This window comes from Chionomys nivalis, chromosome 4 (genome assembly GCF_950005125.1).
Source record: "Chionomys nivalis chromosome 4, mChiNiv1.1, whole genome shotgun sequence".
In the NCBI taxonomy this organism is placed as follows: domain Eukaryota; kingdom Metazoa; phylum Chordata; class Mammalia; order Rodentia; family Cricetidae; genus Chionomys; species Chionomys nivalis.
In genome coordinates, this window is record NC_080089.1 from 38793424 (window position 1) to 38814230 (window position 20807).

The following is a 20807-nucleotide window of genomic DNA, read 5'->3' on the forward strand; positions in this document are numbered from 1 at the left end:
TACGGGCTGTATTTCTACAGACAGTCCTTATGGACCACACAAGAATATAGGTCATGCCTTCCAAACTTCATTTTTGCAAGAACATGTGATGTAAAAACTTAAGTACAGACAAAGCTGAATTTAACCTGTTAATATTTTTTACCTTGTGAGCCAAGGAAAACTGGGATGCACTAAACAATACTGACATTTGAGGGAATAGAGAAGATATTTACTCTTTTACAGTCAGTTTTATTGAACGGGGAATGAGAAGATGGCTGTGAAGACAGAGTACTTCAACCAGACTATGGTAAGTCACTTCTTCCTACAGGGTCTGATGTACACAGCTGAGCACCCTGGCCTCTTCTTCCTCCTCTTCCTCCTCATCTACACCATCACTGTGACTGGCAATCTCCTCATTCTCCTTACTGTGGGCTCTGACCCTCATCTCCGCTTCCCCATGTACCACTTCCTGGGCCACCTCTCCTTCCTGGATGCATGTCTGTCTACAGTAACAGTTCCCAAGGTCATGGCAGGCCTGGTGACTTTGGATGGGAAAGTGATCTCCTTCCACGGCTGTGCTATACAACTATATTGTTTCCACTTCCTGGCCAGCACTGAGTGCTTTTTATACACAGTCATGGCCTATGACCGTTACCTGGCTATCTGTCAGCCCCTGCACTATCCAGTGGCCATGAACAGACGGGTGTGTACAGGGCTGGCTGGGAGCACGTGGGCCACAGGTGCTGTGCACTCTGCAATTCACACTTCCCTCACCTTCCACCTGCTGTATTGTGGACCGCACCATATTGCCTACTTCTTCTGTGACATCCCTCCAGTATTGAAGCTGGCCTGCGCAGACACCACCATTAATGAGCTTGTCATGCTGGCAAACATTGGCGTGGTAGCTGCGGGCTGCCTCATCCTCATTATCATCTCCTATGTCTTCATCGTGGCTGCGGTGTTGCGCATCCGCACAGCAGAGGGAAGGCAGCGAGCCTTCTCCACTTGCACAGCACATCTCACAGTGGTGCTCCTATACTACATGCCCCCTGTCTGCATCTACCTGCAGCCAAGCTCCACTGGTGCAGGGGCAGGAGCCCCTGCTGTCTTCTACACAATAATCACGCCAATGCTCAATCCTTTCATTTACACACTGAGGAACAAGGAGGTCAAGCAGGCTTTGAAAAGGTTGGTGTGTAGAGGCTCCTGAGAGTCACCAGCTGGCAGCCCAGGCCCCCAACCTGAACCCGTGGCTGTGCCCCTTGCCTGTCAGGAATACAACGATGGCAACCACTCAAGGAGGAAACTGCTGAGTATCGACTGGGCAACATGTCCTCTCTTTGATCTGCCTCAGCATCACCTTAACAAACTCTTCACTAATAAAATCAAACTAGAGAGGTGACATTTTCAAGTATTTCTGACACCTAAGCTCAGAAGTATGCAAATGTTGTTCAAACTCTTGCTTGTTTTAGTGTTTCTGTAAAGTAATTGCATTGACTGTATATCTTTTACTAATTCTTAAAGCAAAAATATGAGGTCCAAATTTTTGTCATCTATCACCTGATTTTTTTAAGAGAAGAGGCTAAATTTTATCATGATTAAATTAAACTCCAATGAGAATTGTGGCTTGTCCACCATCACTTAGAAAGTCATTATTTTAACTGTTCCCATTTTAGATAGTGATACCTAAGACCAAACTCATAAGGTGAAATAACAAACACGGGATTTGGAGGCCTCTGAAGTCACCAAGATCCCAGAATTTGAATTCACTACTCAATAGATAGAACATTTTGTAAAAATCTTATATACCAGTAGCTTTAGTTTAAAAAGAAAATAAAAGTAATTTCCTTATGGGATTTTATGAGGTCTGAATGAGATAATTGGCAAGGTTTTGGCATTTCCATTGGTAAAGTACTTTACTTATAAAACAACCACAAGAACAGATTTTTTTAGATAATAAGGTGAAAAAACATCAAGATTCTGCTTACTGTAATTTGCTATAAGGTGGGAGGAATTGTGATGGCTTCCAGGATAAGTAACTGATATACTCTTTAGATAAATGTACCTTGACTGTAAAGCTAAACACTTTATGCACACAGCACTTTATCTCTTTAATTGTACTGTTCTTCTGTAGAAATATCCTCAGCCAAACAAACCACTCTTTTTGATATGTTTTATAGCAAAATAAAATAAGTTGTAGAATGACCAGTTAATATACTATTGCAATACAATAAATATCAAATGGGTTAAATTTGTTAACATGGATAAGGTCTTGTAAATTCAAAGAGGTCTTCATATATTTATTTATGAAGAATAATAATTGAATGCATATTAGGGTGAGAATAGTAATCTTGATGGATACTATTGGTCTCCAACTTGACTGGATCTGGTGTCAACTAAATGAACAACTGACAAGCACACCTTTGAAAGATTTTCTTGATCACATTATTTGAAATAGAAAGATCCACCATTAACGTGTACAATACCTTTTGAAGGCCATTCAATGAAAAGACACCGAGACAAGAATAGAATTATTGATTTTTGCCCGCTTGCCTTCACTCTTGCTAGCAAGCTTGTCTATTCTCTTGCTCCAAAAGCTACATTCCCTCACTGATGTTAGAACTAGACTCTTCAGGCTTCTGATGCAGACTGAAGACCAGAAGCTCTTTAGTAACAGTCCAGGCCTACAGAGCCATATTGGAACTGCTGGGACCTCCAAATTCATGGACTGAGCATCTACAGAATTCTTCACCCTTCTATTGTGAATTTAGCATTGTTGAACTACAGAAAATGTACCATGTAAGTCAACCTAACAAGACCTATTTGAAAATTCATTCATTCTATCTGCTCTCATCTTCTAGAGAACCCTGTCTCGTACCGTAACTATAATCTGCTCTCAATTTTATTTTCTAGAGGTAGTTTTCTGGTTGTGTATCTAGATTACTGCTCATCAGGAATTTATTTCAAGGGACATTTTTATTTTTCTCTCTACCAGCAGATGGGGTACCCATGACCTGCAAAAACAAACTTTCTCGAGACCATGCAAATTTAAGAGCTAAAGATACAATGTCAACTCTAATATATATGACTTCAAAGATCACACATTTTTGCAATGTGACAGTATCTTAAAAGTAATCAAACTCACCCGCTCAACATTCAGGAACCATTTTGGGTTTTGTGGTCAAGATTTCCTAGTCTTTGAATTGTGCCTAATATTTTATAAATGTAGGATCCTAATTAAAAACTCCTGGAAATGGATAGCATATAGAGAACATGACAACAGACTAAGAAATGCAGTTAAGCTCAGCATCCACACAGAAATCAGACTTATTCTCCTTTGTTCCAGCATCTGACAGTTACTGATACAGCTGTAGGAAGGATGAAAGTAACTTAGGAAGCTCATCACGCACATCAGAGCAAACTCCATCCACAGAGTGAGGACAATGGCAAGACAAGAGCCTGGTTCCATCCTGCACTTTCCTCGGTCTTGTTAAACAACTGCCTCCTGGAAAAACAAGGCTGAATTATAGAAGACTAGGCACACAACTGCAATCGTGATATTTTTTTCCAGGTTCTGGTTATTACAAATAATGTTGGTATGAACATAGTTGAACAAACACTTTTGTAGTATGATTGGGCATCTTTTGGATATATTCCCATGAGTGGTATTGCTGGATCCTAAGGTAGGTTGACTCCCAATTTTCTGTGAAACCTCCACACTGATTTCCAAAGTGGTTGCACAAGTTTGCATTCCCACCAGCAATGGATGAGTATTCCCCTTACTCCACATCCTCTCCAGCATAAGCTATCGTTGGTGTTTTTGATTTTAGCCATTCTGACAAGTGTAAGGTGGTATCTCAAAATTGTTTTGATTTTTTTCCTTGAGCCTTTTCCCTTAATATTTATTTATCTGTCTACCCAGTAAGAATCCTTCAATCTCTTGAGTTCTTCTTTTCCTCTTGACAATGGTCCATGACCTCAGCTAGTTATAAGCCTATATAACTGTGCTGATAGATAGCTTGTCTTTATTTATTAAATATTTTGTATACATATCACAATTGTAAGACCTGTCAGAGGCTTTATACTTTATACTTCATTAAGTGTTCCAAACAAAACTACTAAACAAAATATTTAAGTCAGTAAAATGTATGTTCCTTCATGTGTTTGCCTTGTACAAATGAAACAAGGCACAAATACATTCTTCATAGCAAAGACGCCAAATAACAATACTGGTTTTCTAATTGTTTCATGAAATGGAAAATATTAATCCAAAATTTTTCTCTCAAATTTTTAAATTTTATTATAAGATTTGGCAAGTGTGGTATAACTAATTGTACTATTATAGCTATAATTAAATTTTGAATGTAAAAGAGGACTTGAGAATTAATTTATATTAATAAAAATGAAAAAACACTTGGCAAAATGAAGATAACTGTTTAAGACAATTATTTCCTCTGCCTCCCTACAACATAGCTAGTAAGTGACTTATGCTTTTATAGGATTAACATCTGTCAAGTGAATAGGAACTAGAACAAAAATAAACTGTTGTCTAGGACAATTTGCAAGGAAGGTTTTCCTGTAAACATGACTAAAGAATGTTAACATGAGAAATTCCAAGACAAGAAAGAAGTTAAACAAAATTGCTGGAAAGTAGGATTAATTGATATCCTGCCTTATAGCAAACAGCTCATATTCAGAATTTCATAATACTCAGGAAGGTAGAGCATGTGCAGGGAATTCAGATGCTAGCAACTGAGTGGCAGCAATTTCTCGCAGGGATTAACATGCCAGTGGTCATGATTTTCAGGCTATTCTTTAAGTAACATGAAGATCTAAAAAAAAAAAAAAAAGAAAAAAACTGTGTTTCTTTTCATAACTGGCAGCATTGTGACTAAATAAAATACCATTTCTTTGAAAAATATTCTGTTACATAAACTTCTTTTATAACTTTGCATCCAGTCTGCATTCATATCAGGTATTCATTCCTAATATTTTCCATGTAAATTAAAGTAAATACAAAACATTATAAAAAAGAAATAGAGACTGTAAAGAAGCTATGATGAGGTAGACTTTTAACAGGATATTATTGAGGTGTATAATGATAGAGTCAAAAGCAATATTTTTGTACCAGTCTTTAATGAAAGAAGACTGTGTTTGGAGTAAGAAATCAGTGTTGTTATTCCATTCTTCTTTAGAATTGAATAATATTCCATTTTATTTATATGCCAGATTTTCATAATCCATTCATCTGTTGATATGTAATTAATTTTGCAAGATATTGAGCTTATGTCTCTCAACTTTGAGAATACTTTTATTTATTTTTAAATTTATTTTTTATTTATTCATTTTTTGCAACCCGGCTGCTATTGCCTCTCCTTCCATTCCTCCCAGTATCCCCAAACTCCATCCTGCCCTACAACCATCCACCCACCACTCCTTTCAGTTTCTATTTAGAGGAGGGCAGGCCTTCCATGGATATCAACCAAACATGGCATATCAAGGTGAAGGCTGGACAAAGCCACCCAATATGATAATAAAGGTCCCAAAAGCAGGCAAAGGAGTCAGAGAGAGTACCTGCTCCCACTGTTAGGAGTCCCATAAGAAGACCAAGCTACACAACTGCCATATATATGCAGAGGGCTTAGGTCAGTCCCATGCAAGATTCCTAATTGTTGGTTCAGTCTCTGTGAGCTCCTATGAGCCCAGTTTAGCTGATTCTGTGGATTTTCTTGTGCTGTCCTTGACTCTTCTGACTCTTAGAATCCTTCCTCCCCATCTTCTGCAGGATCCTCCAAGGTTTACCTTGGCTGTGGGTCTCTGCATATGTTTCCATACATTGCTGGATAAAGCCTCAAATTTGAAAAATTTTAATACATAAAAGCTTCAAAATTTGCTTTCGTTCTTGCAATCATATCTTTGCTTTTGGCAATACCAAACACAGGGATGTTCGGCAGAGCTCCTCATCTCAAGTCTCTATTTATATTTGGTTAATAGATGTGTTTGTTTTTCTTGTTATTTGTTTTTCTACCATATTGTCCTTGATTTGCCTTCGAATTTTCCATTCATTTCCTGTGTTACAGCTAATGTCTTCTAAGACTATTCAATACATTTTAAATTTTATTTTTTTAATTCTAAATGTATAAATTTTTGCTATTTTTTCTAGAAATAGAATAAAGTAGAATTTAAAAACAAATGTCAGACATAGGTTAAGGTCAGTTGCTACACTGACCATCTTGAATGCAGCTGCAGTTTTGCATGACTGTTCGTCACAATTTATTAATGTTGAAACTTTAACCTCATTCATTTCATTTGATGTTAGCATACCTCAACCGAGAAAACACAGTTGTTATTAAGCTTAACTTACATAAATAAATTTGTTTAATTTAACAGATACTTAGTTATCTAATGTCATTAAGCATTAGTTCAAAAGAGGAGATTAAATATGCATTAAAAGATACAGTTTTAAAGTATTATGTTAAAAAGAAAACAAATGAAGCAAACATTATTTAATTCATATTTAAATCATATAAACTAAATATTTTCAGTATTTTGAACAAGTTTTATGGTCATCATGCACACAGATAACATCATCAATTGATATTTACACATGAGAAGTCTCAGGTTCACAGGGCAGTTAATAAAATATAAATAGCAGAGGCAGGATCAAAGTTCCAGGCTCCTCAAATTCTATACTATTAGTGGTGACCACTTGGAATGGTAAATATCTCTATCCAACAAGCAATGTCCCCCAGACCTCCCTACTATTTCAGTCACCATGTACATTTATTTATTAAATTGATTTTGTTCCTGTCTTGTACTCATTACAACCCCTTTTTTTAATCTCCTTACCCATCTACAGCACACCCTTCTACCCTACAAGTCCTGTGTCCACATTCATCAATATTTATTATTGTTTGGTTCGGTTTGGTTCTCTGTTCTGGCATTTATGTTTTATTTACTACCATATACTTGATACATAAAACTGATATAAAATGGTAGTTTTTAAGTGTATATATATTATTGAGCTCTACATTTTTCTCTGCTTGCTGCCCTCCCTGTCTGTCCCTTCCCACTTCAATCCTCCCCCAAGGTCCACATGCTCCCAATTTACTCAGGAGATCTTGTCTTTTTCTACTTCCCATGTAGACTAGATCTATGTAAGTCTTTCTTAGTGTCCTCACTGTTGTCTAAGTTCTCTGGGATTGTGGTTTGTAGGCTTTCTTTGCTTTATGTCTTAAAATCATCTATGAGTGAGTACATGTAATAATTGTCTTTCTGTGTCTGTGTTACCTCATTCAAAATAATGTTTTCAAGTTCCATCCATTTTCCAGAAAAATTCAAAATGTCATTATTTTTTCTGCTGTGTAGTATTCCATTGTTTAAATGTACCACATTTTCCTTATCCATTCTTTGGTTGAGGGGCATTTAGTTTGTTTCCAGGGTCTGGCTATGACAAACAATGCTGCTATGAACATAGCTGAGCACATGACTTTGTGGTATGATTGAGCATTCTTTGGATATATACCCAAAAGTGGTATTACTGGGTCTTGAGGAAGGTTGTTTCCTAATTTTCTGAGAAATCGCCACACTGACATCCAAAGGGGCTGTACCAGCTTGCGTTCCCACCAGCAATGCAGGAGTGTTCCCTTTTCCCCACAATCTCCCCAGAATAAATTGTCCTCAGTGTTTTTGATCTTGGCCATTCTTACAGGTGTAAGATGGAATCTCAGAGTTGTTTTTTATTTGCATTTCTCTGATGACTAAGGATGTTGAACATTTCCTTAAGTGTCTTTTAGCCATTTTAGATTTCTCTGTGAGAGTTCTCTGTTTAGGTCTGTACTCCATTTTTTATTAGATTATTTGTTCTTTTGATGACCAATTTCTTAAGTTCTTTGTATATTTTGGAGAGGAGACCTCTGTCTGATGTGGAGATCTCTTCCTATTCTGTAGGCTGTTGTAATATGAGCAGCAGGGCTGCGTCCCAGGCACCCAGCCGCCCACATGGCTAGCTTATGCCCCAAAATAATTACACAGAAACTGTATTCTTTTAATCACTGCCTGGCCCATTAGTTCCAACCTCTTATTGGCTAGCTCTTACATATTGATCTAACCCATTTCTAATATTCTGTGTAGCCCACGAGCTGGCTTACCAGGAAAGATCTTAACCTGCGTCTGTCTGGAGTGGGAGAATCATGGTGACTCCTTGACTCGGCTTCTTTCTCCCAGCATTCTGTTCTGTTTTCTCCACCCACCTAAGGGTTGGCCTATCAAATGGGCCTAGGCAGTTTCTTTATTAATTAACCAATGAAAGCAACAGATTAATACCAGACCCACCTCCGTCAGTAGGCTGTCATTTTCGTCTTGTTGACCATGTCCTTTCCTTTACAAGAAACATATCTCAAATTCAATGACAGTCATTACCTCACAGTAAAAGTAAAAAGACTTTCCAATCAAACTGTCCTAAGAAACAAGCTGGTGTCACCATCTATCTTTATATCTAACAAAATAAGACTGTAAACTAAAAGCAATAGAAAGAGATGTAGAAAGACATTTTATATTCATCACAAAAAGTCTATCAAGATGAAGTCCCAATTCTTTAAGTATGTGGTGTGTAAAAGAAACATTACTAAAGTTTAAATTGCATATCAAACTCCACACACTAATAGTGGAAGACTTCAACACCCCACTCTTACCAATGGACAGGTCTTCCAGACAGAAACTTAACAGAAAATAAGGTAGCAGATGTCATGACTCAAATGAATTTTACAATGGGAAAAAAAAGAAAGCATATCAACAAGTGGTGCTGGCAGCATGTAGAAGATTACAAATAGGAGATATATATATATATATATATATATATATATATATATATATATCACCATGCACAAAATTCAAATTCAAGTCCAAGTAGACCAATGACCTTAACATAAATCCAGTTACACTGAACTTGATAGAAGAGAAAGTAGGAAGTGGGCCTTGAATGTATTGGCACAGGAGATCACTTCCTAAATATAACTCTTGAAACACAGACACTGAAAGAAACAATCAATAAATGGTACCTCCTGAAACTTAAAAGTTTCTATAAGGCAAAGGACACACTAAATAAGACAAAACAGTGCCTTTTTCCTAAATATAACTCCAGGAGCACAGACACTGAGAGCAACAATAAATAAATCAGACCTTATGAAACTGAGAAGTTTCTATAAGGCAAAGGACACAATCAATAATATAAAATGATGGCCCACTGAATGGGAAAATATCTTCATTAACTCCACATTTGACAGAGGGCTGATATCCAAAATGTATAAAGAACTCAAAAATTAGACATTAAAAAAACAAAATAATCCAATTTAAAGAAGGGGTAAAGATCTAAACTGAGAATTCTCAACAGGAGATTCTCAAATGGCTGAAAGACATTTAAGGAATTGCTCAACATCCTTAATCATCAGGGAAATTTAAATCAAAAACAACTCTAAGATTCCATCTTAGACCTGTCAGAATAACTAAGATCAAAAGTACTGAGGATAGCTTATATTATAGAGGTTGTGAAGTAAGGGGAACACTCCTCCACTGCTGGTGTGAGTGCAAACTTGTACAGCCACTTCAGAAATCAGTATGACAATTTCTCAGAAAATTGGGACTCAATCTACCTCAAGACCCAGTGATACCACTCTTGAGCATATACCCAAAGGATGCTCAATCATAACACAAGGAAACTCACTCAACAATGTTCATAGCAGCATTATTTGTAATAGCCAGAACCTGGAAACAACATAATGTCCCTCAACTGAAGAATGGATAAAGAAAATGTGCTCCATTTATGCAATGGAATATTAAAAGGCTGTAAAACCAATGTCATCATGAAATTTGCAGGCAAATAGATAGAATTAGGAAAAAAAACATCTTTAGTGAGGTAACCCAAACTCAAAAAGGCAGACACAGTATGTTCACACTCATAAGTGGATACTAGATATAAAGCAAAGTATAACCAGACTACAAGCCACAGCTTCAGAGAAGCTAGGTAACAAGGAAAACCCTAAGAGTTCTCTTTGATCTTCCTGGAAAGGGGAATTGGATGAGATCCCCTGGGTAAATTGGGGACAAGGAGAGATGATAGAGGGGAAGGGAAGTGGAATAAGAAAATGAGGGAATGGAATGGTCGAGTTGGGGAGGGATGGATTGGAGGAGCAATGAAAGAGACATCTTTTTTAATATTTTTATTTATTTATTATGTATACAATATTCTGTCTGTGTGTATGCCTGCAGGCCAAAAGAGGGCACCAGACCTCATTACAGATGGTTGTGAGCCACCATGTGGTTGCTGGGAATTGAACTCAGGACCTTTGGAAGAGCAGGCAATGCTCTTAACCTCTGAGCCATCTTTCCATCCCCTGAAAGAGACATCTTGATAGAGGAAGCCATTACGGAGTTATGGAGAAACCTGGTGTTCAAGAAATTTCCAGGAACCCACAAGGATGACCTCAGGAAAAACTCCTATCAATAATGAAGAGATTGTCTGAATTGGCCATCCTCTGCAATCAGATTGGTGAATACCCCAATTTTCATCATAGAGCCTTAATTTAGCAACTGACAGAACCAGATGCAGAGATCCACAACCAAGCACCAGACCAAATTTTGGGAGTCTAATAGAAGAGAGGGAAACAGGATTATATGACAAAGGAGGTCAAGATCATGATGGGGCATCTACAGAGACAGCTGAACAAAACTCATGGGAGCTCACAAACTCTATACCGACATCTGTGGAGCCTGCATGGAACCAAACTAGGCCCTCTATATGTGAGAGATAGTTATGTATCTTGGTCTGTTTTAGGGATCCCTGACAGTGGAAACAGTTACATCTATCACTGGTGCATTAATAGCTTTTTGGAACCCATTGACTATGGTGAGATGCCTTGCTTAACTTTGATGCATGGAGGAGATGGCTTGGTCCTGCCTCAACCTAATGTACCTTACCCTTTAGGAGATTTGGATAGTGGATAGACTGGTGAGGGGAGATGAAAGGGGCGAGAGGAGGGTTGGTAGGGAGCTCTGTGGTTGGAATGCTAAAATGAATAAATAATAAATAAATTTTCACATCTGGGGTGGTTGCGATCATGTGAACTTATGTTTGGTCCGAAATTCTATTACTTTATGGGAATGTGTGTTCTGTTCTTATGCCAAAGTCATGCTGTTTTTAGTTGTATAATTCTGTAGTGTAACTTGGAATATGAAGAAAGACACTTAAAAGAAATCCCACACTAGCTCAGACTTGAGAATAATAGATGGTTATTTATTTACGGATAGGCTCACAAATCAGAATCCTCTGCTGGAATGGAGAACAGAAACTGAATCCCGCAGCCAGAGACTGGACACATGGTTTGCATTGGCATAAGAGGCCACGTCACAGTGGGCAGTTAACTTAAAGGCTATTGGCTATATAATTTCCTACAGCAGGAATCAGAAACTATAGGTTTATACTTTCTCTCCTCTTTTAAAAATAATATTTCTGCAATTTTTATCTCTAAATAAATTTTCACTAGAGAAATGATGCAGGATTATTAAACATGTAACAACTCATTCATTGTCAATAAACATGATCACCTGTATAATTCACAAATAAATTGCTAAGTGATTATCATCAAATCCTTAAGAGAGATATTTTAAAATATACATTACTAGTAGTAGTAGTAGTAGTAGTATTTGGTAGCAATCACTAATAGGAACAAATTTCCTGTTGAATTTTAATTAGATGATAACCTAGATATTAATCATACAAGGCACTAATAACAAGAACTCTAAATAAAAGCTTTTGGCATATGCAAAACTCAGGGATTTTACATACATACATGCATACACACACACAAGTTTGTGTGTGTGTATGCATGTATGTATGTATGTATGTAAATATTTTGAAACAGTATCTCTGAATAGCTTTGGTGCCTGTCATGAAACTATCTCTTTTTGACTAGACTTGCCTTAAACTTAAAGAGATCCACCTGCCTCTACCTCCCAAGTTCTGGGATTAAAGGCCTACACCACCACCACCTGGCTATTTCTCTTAAGATAGTAAACAGTGCCGGGTGTGGTACCACATGTGTTCAATCCCAAAACTCAAAACATATGGTCCACAAAGAGTTACAACTTATCAGTACAGAGTTCAAGAAATATTAAAAGGCCTTGCCTATCAAAATCAGGGACCTCTATTTCTCTTTATCTATGAAACCATCTCCCCAGCTCTTGTTTTCTCTCCTTAAAAGAACATCAGTTTAAATTAGGACCCAGGATAAAGACCTCATTTTATCTTATCCCCTGCCTAGAGGCCTAGCTCTAAATACTCTTTTTTGATGAGAAGCTTTGGCAATCCAAGTCCTACATCAGAGTCCTGATTCCAGACACTCATAAAATCTGGTATATTAAGTCACCCCCAGAAAGGAAATAAAGCTGTTAAAAGATGGGGAAACAGGTTAATTAGAATGGGTATTTGGGAAAGGGGAAATTAGGTGTTTCAGGCTATCTTTAGAATAGTGATATGAATTTTAGGTTTAACCATAAGAATAAATTGTTCAAGGGTGAATTTGCATAATTAAGCAATTAAGGTAAAATGTGGATCATGATGTTACTTCTGGTTCTGAAAGAGAGCTCTGGAAAATTTCTTGCCACTTGTAAAGACAATGTAATTATCACGATCACCTCTAATTAGAGGCAACCTCATCATGAATGATGTGTCTCCTAATTCTGAAATGCACTGTAATTGCAGGTGTAGGACAATAACTAAAGACATGTTGTCTGCTGATGGTGGCACACGCCTTTAATTCCAACACTCAGGAGGCAGAGGCAGGTGGATCTCTGTGAATCTTGAGTCCAGCCTGGTCTACAAAGTAAGTTTCAGGACAGCCAAGACTGTTACACAGAGATACCCTGTCTCAAAAAGCCAAAATATAGATAGATAGATAGATAGATAGATAGATAGATAGATAGATAGATAGATAGATAGATAGATGATAGATAGATAGATGATAGATAGATAGATAGATAGATAGATAGATAGATAGATAGATAGATAGATAGATAGAGATAGATAGATGATAGATAGATGATAGATAGATAGATAGATAGATAGATAGATAGATAGATAGATAGATAGATAGATAAACAGACAAATGGAAGTCTGAAATGAGACATTGTGAAAGTTGACAGAAAGATACCTCAGTTCCTCTTATCTCTGGAAATTCAGTCTTGAAGGGAGTTAAGATAAATTAAGAACCAATTACTAGCGGAGAACAATCAAATAATTAACATGCCTACATGCAGAGGTAAGCAGCTAGTTGACCCACCTTGGGCAGCTGAGGATAGGGAACCTGAAATGGCTCTATCTTATAGCCATACTGATGAATATCTTGCATATCACCATAGAATCTTCATCTGACGATGGATGGAGATAGAGACAGAGTCCCACACTGGAGCACCTGAGTGAGCTCCCAAGGTCCCAATGAGGAGCAGAAGGAAGGAGAACATGAACAAGGAAGTCAGGACAGTGAGGGGCGCACCCACCCACTGAGACAGTGGAGCCGATCTATTGGGAGCTCACCAAGACCAGCTGGATTGTGACTGAAAAAGAATGAGATAAAACCGGACTCTCTGAACATGGCGAACAATGAGGGCTGATGAGAGGCCAAGGACAATGGCACTGGGTTTTGATCCTACTTCATGTTCTGCCTTTCTGCCTTTGTGGGAGCCTAGACAGTTTGGATGCTCACCTTCCTAGACCTAGATGGAGGGAGAGGACCTTGGACTTTCCACAGGACAGGGAACCCTGACTGCTCTTTGGACTGGAGAGGGAGGGGGAGAGGAGTTGGGGGAGTGAGAGAGAAGGGGGAGGAGGGGGAGGGAAATGGGAGGCTGGGAGGCGGCAGAAATTTTTTTGTTTCAATAAAAAAAAAAAGAGGAGACAGAGACAAATGAAGGCAGACATCTCATGCTGTTATCATGTTTTTACTTTCTTAGCCAAAGTAAAGAATCAGTGCTTTTTGGAAAAAAAAAATTTCTGAGTGTCTATCAAATGACTTTTTTGTGCACACTTTCATGAAGGTAATTACTACTAAACAATTAATATAAAAACATAAATACTAAGAGAACACCAATAATAAAACTTGTAGAACCTTGCCTCAAAATCATATTGTATAGGTCCAAATTCAGTTGTCTTTCCAAGTGTAGACACTTGCACAGGAAAAGAAAAACACAGGGTTAAATATATTCTCACCTGGGGCCAGAGAGATGGCTCAAGCACTTAAGAGCACTGGCTGCCCTTCCAGAAGAGCTGGGTTCATTGCCACTACCCACACAGACATACATACAGGCAAAACACCAAGACATATAAAAAATAAATAAATATTTTTTGAAAAGATAACCCAACCTATCTTATGGTCCTGTTTTAGTTGACATGCTTCTCACTCATTTTATTCATGTACACAGAATTAGTCAAGGAAAACTCAGCTCTGCTGCAGACCATAGCAATACCGTGTTACAGTGTGTTGCTTCATAGCTTTAACAGCAAATGGCTCCTGAAATGTCTAAGATTGATTATAAATAAACACAGACAGGGTTTCTCAACAAGTGAGAAAAGTTGTAATTCTGGTTATTTAGGAGATTTGTACACTAGAATTGTTTAAGATAAGCAGTTCAAGACTATCCTAAGCAATAGATGACCCTGCACCAAAAATGAAAAAAAAAAAAAAAAAGCTAAGTCCTTTGTGTGATTAGTACGGCCTGGAATTTTACTTTTTTAATATCAGAGTCTGGGGATGTAATAAGACATTGTCTAGCATTTGAAAAGCTTTCCACTCAATCCTTAGAACTGTCATAACAAATGAAAATAAACAAACTACTATTTTTCTTCAAAGCTCAAATATATTGACCTTATCCCCTAATTATTTTCCTCTGTACCACATACTTCTATGCATACATCTTTCCTACTACACCAGAGTCACAATCATCTATATCTAGTGTCTCATAAGCATCAAAATTGTTCCTGCATCTAAAAGTATATGTACAGTTCTTCAATCTTCCTGGAATGTCCTATTGACTGGCATGTCAGCAGACTCAGGTTGCACATGCATTCCTCAAAACAATCCATCCTGACCAGGCAACAGAAGTAAAGACATAGCAAGTCTCTGCACCATCTCTGTTATGGAAGGGTGTCTACAGCACTCTTCCAGTATATTCAGATACATGGTCGTTTAGTTGTTCTTCATCTATTGGATTTTCTTGCTCACCTGAACCTGATACCTATCTTATTGTAACCACTCAGACTTTGGAGACCAGAGATAATTAGTGCCTTCTTCACCATCTTACTTTTATTTTTAAAATAATCTTAGTACAGGATAAATTTAAGTTTATATTTCTTCATTAATAAATACAGCATTTGCACTATTTAAAATTCCAAGACAAAACTAGGCAGTGGTGGCACACACCTTTAATCCCAGCACTTGGGAAGTCGAGGTAGGAAGATCTCTGTGACTTTGGGGACAGTTCAGTATACAAAGAGAAATCCAGAACATGCCACTAATCATGTTGTCACATCAATGATATAAAAATCCCAAGTAGCTTTGCCTTATTCTGGCTGTTGCAGATGTCACCCAAGTTCCTGCCCTTAGTAACTATAATTAGAGGAAAATCTAAGGCCTTCCTTAAGAATAAAATCATAAGAGACCAGAAACTGAAATGAGAAGTTCGTGCCCCAAGCCTCTGTCCTTTTCCAAGCCAGAAAATTTCCCAGACAAAAGCTTCTCCAGTGATTAATAGAAATGTAATCAATAAATATGGTTGGCTGTAAGTCAGTTATCTCCAGGATAGAGCTACACAGTAACTCTAGAAAAGTTCAAATCCAAAATTAGACTGAGTTGCCTTTTCTGGATTTATCATCATCCCTCTTTTTCTCCTTAAAATCTAATAATTTCTGCAAATAAACTAGAAAATAAAAACTTTCTCTTCTCTCTCGTTCACTTTCCATATCTGTACTTAAGAAACTATTTCTGTAATTAATTTCACTTTCTCTATTATGTAATCATTTGCATCTTATGGCAATGATGAATTCTTCCCTCCATGCCTTACATACATACACCATGTACATGCCCATGTGCAGATTCATCATATAGATCAATACATCTTCTATTTAAATGAACACCTTTTCTTCAAAGCCTTACTCAGTGCAAGTTTAACATCTTTGTTTCTCAAACTGTAAATGAAAGGATTCATCATGGGAATCGCAACAGTATAAAACACTGTGGATATCTTATCTTGTTCCACTGACCCAACAGGAGAAGATTTAAAGTATATGAATGATGATGAACCGAAGAACAGAGAAACAGCAATCATGTGTGAGCTGCAAGTGCTGAGGGCCTTGGACCTGCCCTTTGTAGAATGGATGCGGAGGATGTTAGAGAGGATCAAGGTGTAAGAAATAAAGATGGTGAGACTGGGTCCTATCACACTGACACCCACCACGATGAAAACCACCAGCTCATTGATGGCTGTACTTGTGCAGGAAAGCTCCAGGAGAGGGGGTATGTCACAGAAGTAGTGATTGATGATGTTGCCATCACAAAAGGTGAGTCTCAGCATGCACACAGTGTGGGCCATGGCACCCACAAATCCCATTATATAACCCCCCACCATCAGTACAAAACAGACTTGATAGGACATGGTGACCTTATAAAGCAATGGTTTACAGATGGCAGCGTATCGGTCATAGGCCATGGCTGTCAAAATAAAACATTCGTCAATAACAAAAAAAGCAAAGAAAAAGAGCTGAGTCATGCACTCAGCATGGGAGATGGTGTTCTGTGTCACAAAACTCACCAGCATTTTGGGTGTGATGACAGAGGAGTAGCAGATATCTGTGAAGGAAAGGTTGAAGAGAAAGTAGTACATGGGGGTGTGCAGGTGAGGGTTCAAAACAATCAGAACAATCAAGCCCAGGTTCCCCACCATGGAGACCACATAGATTCCCAAGAAGAGGAAGAAGAGAGGCAGCTGGAGCTCTGGCTGCTGTGTCAAACCCAGCAGGATGAACTCCTTCACAGAAGAGTCATTTTCTGAAGCCATTCCTCGAGTCATAGCTGTGAGAATGGGAATAATAGGGATATTAAGATAATATCCCAGCTTTCACAAGTAAACCCACATGATGAGACTGAGAAGCAGAATGGAGAGATAAACTGCAGCCCTACATTTCAGGCCCTCGTGTTCATCTAAATTTCATATAATTGAGAGAATGTATCAGCAAAAATGTGAAAACACCAAAGACTCAGCATGATAATGGCTGTTCCCTTGTCCTATAGAATCTCTGTTCTACTTCTGCCTTGACAGTCTACCTCTCTCAGCTAGGTGGAGGTCTCAGGAGAAAGGAGAAGACACCTATAAAAGGCCCCTTGGCTCCCTTACATGAGGTTTCTAACAGCAGAGTACCTTACTACAGTTGAACACTCACCATTTTACATCTGCATCAGAAGAGGGAAAGGTTAACTCTTCTGTCTTTATTGTCATGCAAGGCAAACAGTTTGACTAATTTTAGGGAATAATCACACAAGGGGAAAAAATAGGTCTGTTCATTTGCTGTTTTTCCTGCCTCAACCCTCATTCCTCCAACCTCTGAGAAACTGTGACCTGAAGATTGTGATTTCTAGGGTATCTTTGCCCAGAGTGTCCTTTCCAATCTTGAGTTAGTTAATAGCACTTACTAATATCAAAAGAGACAGCTGATAATATGGCCCAAGGGATTTAATGAGTTGGAAAATCCTTGGGACCTGATTAAAAGTTGGAAGGCCTGTGCTTCCCCAGGGTTTTCTCTGAAGAGTAGGCTTTGAAGCTAAGCAAGACATGGTACCATGCATTATAATATATTTCAATAATTACAATAGGTTATTAAAATGGCACAATTTCATGTATATTTGGGAACATCCCAAGTCATAAAAATCAAAATGACCTTTTCTCTATCTTTGGTATCTTCTCCTATAAAATCACTGCAGTACTATAAAGTATAAGTTTATGGCATTATTTTTGCTCATCCTTGGCCCCTTTTGTAATTACTTGAACCTAATATGTTCTGATGCAAGGAAATTAGTGAAATGCAAGTGATTAATGTGGCATATGTGTGTATGTGTGTGTGTGTATAAAATTTGTGCATTTGTCTTATTGAAAGAAACAACAAAGATAAATTTGGGTGCCAAAGGCGAAGAGATAACCAGACACTACAACACCAGTGAACAGACAGTAAATTATCTTGACTAGAATATTGAGATTCCAGAAACAAATCGAGACAATTGTATGTTTTGCAGATTTCAATGCATTCTTTCAAGTCAGGCCAAAACTATAGAATACCTCAAATCTGTAGAGTAGCAAATCAGGTAATCAGTAGACATTGCAATTATCCCTAACACATCTAACACATACAAGTGGATTAATTAAAGTAAAAATAAAAAGGTCAGAGAAAAAGAAAGAATTTCACTTAAACTTTTATATTACATTCATTTATGGAGGGGGCATATGTATGCTATACTTCATGTTTCAAATTCAAAGGACAACTTTCAGTTGTTTCTCTCCTTTCACCACTGATTGCTCTTAAGTAATCAGTCCTGGCAACAAGTACCATTATCTGATAAGCCATCTTCGCAGCCCAGAACCTCTTTCTAAACAGATAGCAATGATATCAATCACCTGTCACATTCATGTCTCATTTTTGTTCTGATATAAAATAAAAATCTTATAAGAATATTCTCAGTTTGCATGTAGGTATGGTCAAGTAAAATATTGAGTAATTTTTTTGAGCTATTTCTTGTTTATTGAAGTGTATTCATCATTTTTCTCAATTATGCGTGCAAATCCCTAACAAGAAGCAACTTAATAGAGTGTTTATTTACGCTTACAATGAGAGGGGATATAGTCCATCATGGTTAAGAAATCATGGCAGCAGGAACAGAGAGTGAGCAACGCTGGTGTTCAGTTTACTTTGTCCCTTTAATATACGGTCTAAACCTATAGCCCATGCAATGATAGTGTTCACATTTAGGGTGGAGCCTCTTACATCACTTAACATAATCTAAATATCCCTCATAGACATATCCAGATGCTTGTCTCTTTGGTGATTCTAGATTCTGTCAAGTTGACAATCGATATTAGCCATCATAGTCAGCTTCTAAGAGAGAGGTCTGTACTGTCAACACTAAAACATAGTCTGGCTAAGATCTTTGTTTAGCATAGTCCACAGAAGTCCATGATAGTTGAGACCATGAGTTTGGGTTTGGTAAAGGAAATAATTTATTCTAGGAATTTTAACAAGAAGAATGAAATGGAATTAACTACTTACAAAATTAACAGATGTGCTTAGAGAAAGTATTCTAGATTGAAGATTAAGGATTTATCCCACTGCTCTATATATCTTACCCACAAGGAAGGCAGTAAAAAGTGAGGCAGAATTCACTCAGAGTGTTCATTTCATGTCCCCGCTAATTCCTAAATATCAGCAAAGCTGGCTCATCACTGACTCCCTTTCTCCACATTAGAAGCAGAGAACTCTTCTTGCTTTCATCATTCCATTTTTAAATAAGGATCTCTAAACTTTGCCCTATTTAAGGTTTAGAAATCCTAGAATGTTTGAAAAGTAAAAATGAATTGCTCCAAATAAAAGTCATATTTGGCACATTGGCATGGTTTGTGTTTTGCATTGTAAGGTTGGGCAATAGTTCTAGCTTCATTTAGTGTTGGACTTTGTCAATAGCCTTTTCTGCATCTGTAGAGGTTACCATGTGGTTTCTGTACTCAAATCTATTCATTGCATCTATATATTACATTTATTGAATTGTGGCTATTAAGCCATCCTAGCTTCATATTGCAATGCAGCACCCTTAGTTATGGTAAACAAAATATGCTATAGTTCTTCTTCTAAGTTATAAGTACCTTGTCTTATTCATCCTTACTATTGGCATAACTACTGAAATTTTATTTGACTAAATAAGATTTTTATTCCCAAAATTTCATTTTTTCAGTATTTTAAAATTTCAGTGTTTTAAAATTAATTTCCAAGGCTTTTAGTATATTTTAATTAATTCTTTGAGAATTCCATACATATATACAATGTATTTTGATACTATCCAGTCATCCTTCTATCTCTTCCAAGATTTCACCCAAACATCTCCTCCCAACTTTCAGGTTTATTTTTAATAACACTCCAAGCCCACTTTGTGATACCCATATAATCACAACTATGGGGCTATCCACTAGACCATGGCACACCCTCAAGGCGAATTTGCTCTCCTTTCTTCAAAAGTCATCAACTCTCAATTGCTCCTCAGCTACGGGAGGAATTATGTGAGCCCCTCCTATATTCATATTGGAATGTTGACTGATTTGATCTTGATTAGGTCTTGTAAAAATAACGAGAGCTGCTGAAAATTAATAGGCATAGTTTTCTTGTCATGTCACAAGAACACATCTTTGACTCAGTCCTCCCCAACTTCCAGTTCTATCTTTCCACACTTTCTTCTCATGTGGTCCCTGAGTTTTAAGAAAATGAGTTTGACATACAGATGCCCAGTTTATGAGTGAGCACTTCACAAAAGCCTGTTCTCTGCATTTTGCTAAGTTCTGAGTTTCTGGATGAAGTGCTGCCACTATAAAACTAAACTTCTCTAATGAAATCTAAGATTATATTTGGAGGGTAGTTTGATACTATGTCTGTTTAGGAAAAGAATATTAGTAGGTTCATCTCTAGGATCTGTAACCTCCCCAGCCTTTGGGGCTAGATTTATAGTACCAGGCATGAATCCATCCTATAG

General features: G+C 37.6%; 2 protein-coding genes across 2 annotated transcripts; one reads left to right on the forward strand and one right to left on the reverse strand.

Annotated features, from left to right (window-relative positions):
* Positions 1–250: 250 nt before the first annotated feature.
* LOC130873480 (olfactory receptor 10S1) lies at positions 251–4779 on the forward strand. The gene is made up of 2 exons (XM_057768348.1): positions 251–1171; positions 4729–4779. Exons 1-2 carry the CDS (start codon positions 251–253, stop codon positions 4777–4779), a joined length of 972 nt encoding a protein of 323 aa, XP_057624331.1.
* Positions 4780–16146: 11367 nt separating this feature from the next.
* On the reverse strand, positions 16147–17094 carry LOC130873394 (olfactory receptor 145-like). The gene has a single exon (XM_057768205.1). The coding sequence runs from the start codon at positions 17092–17094 to the stop codon at positions 16147–16149; it is 948 nt and encodes a 315-aa protein (XP_057624188.1).
* Positions 17095–20807: the final 3713 nt, after the last annotated feature.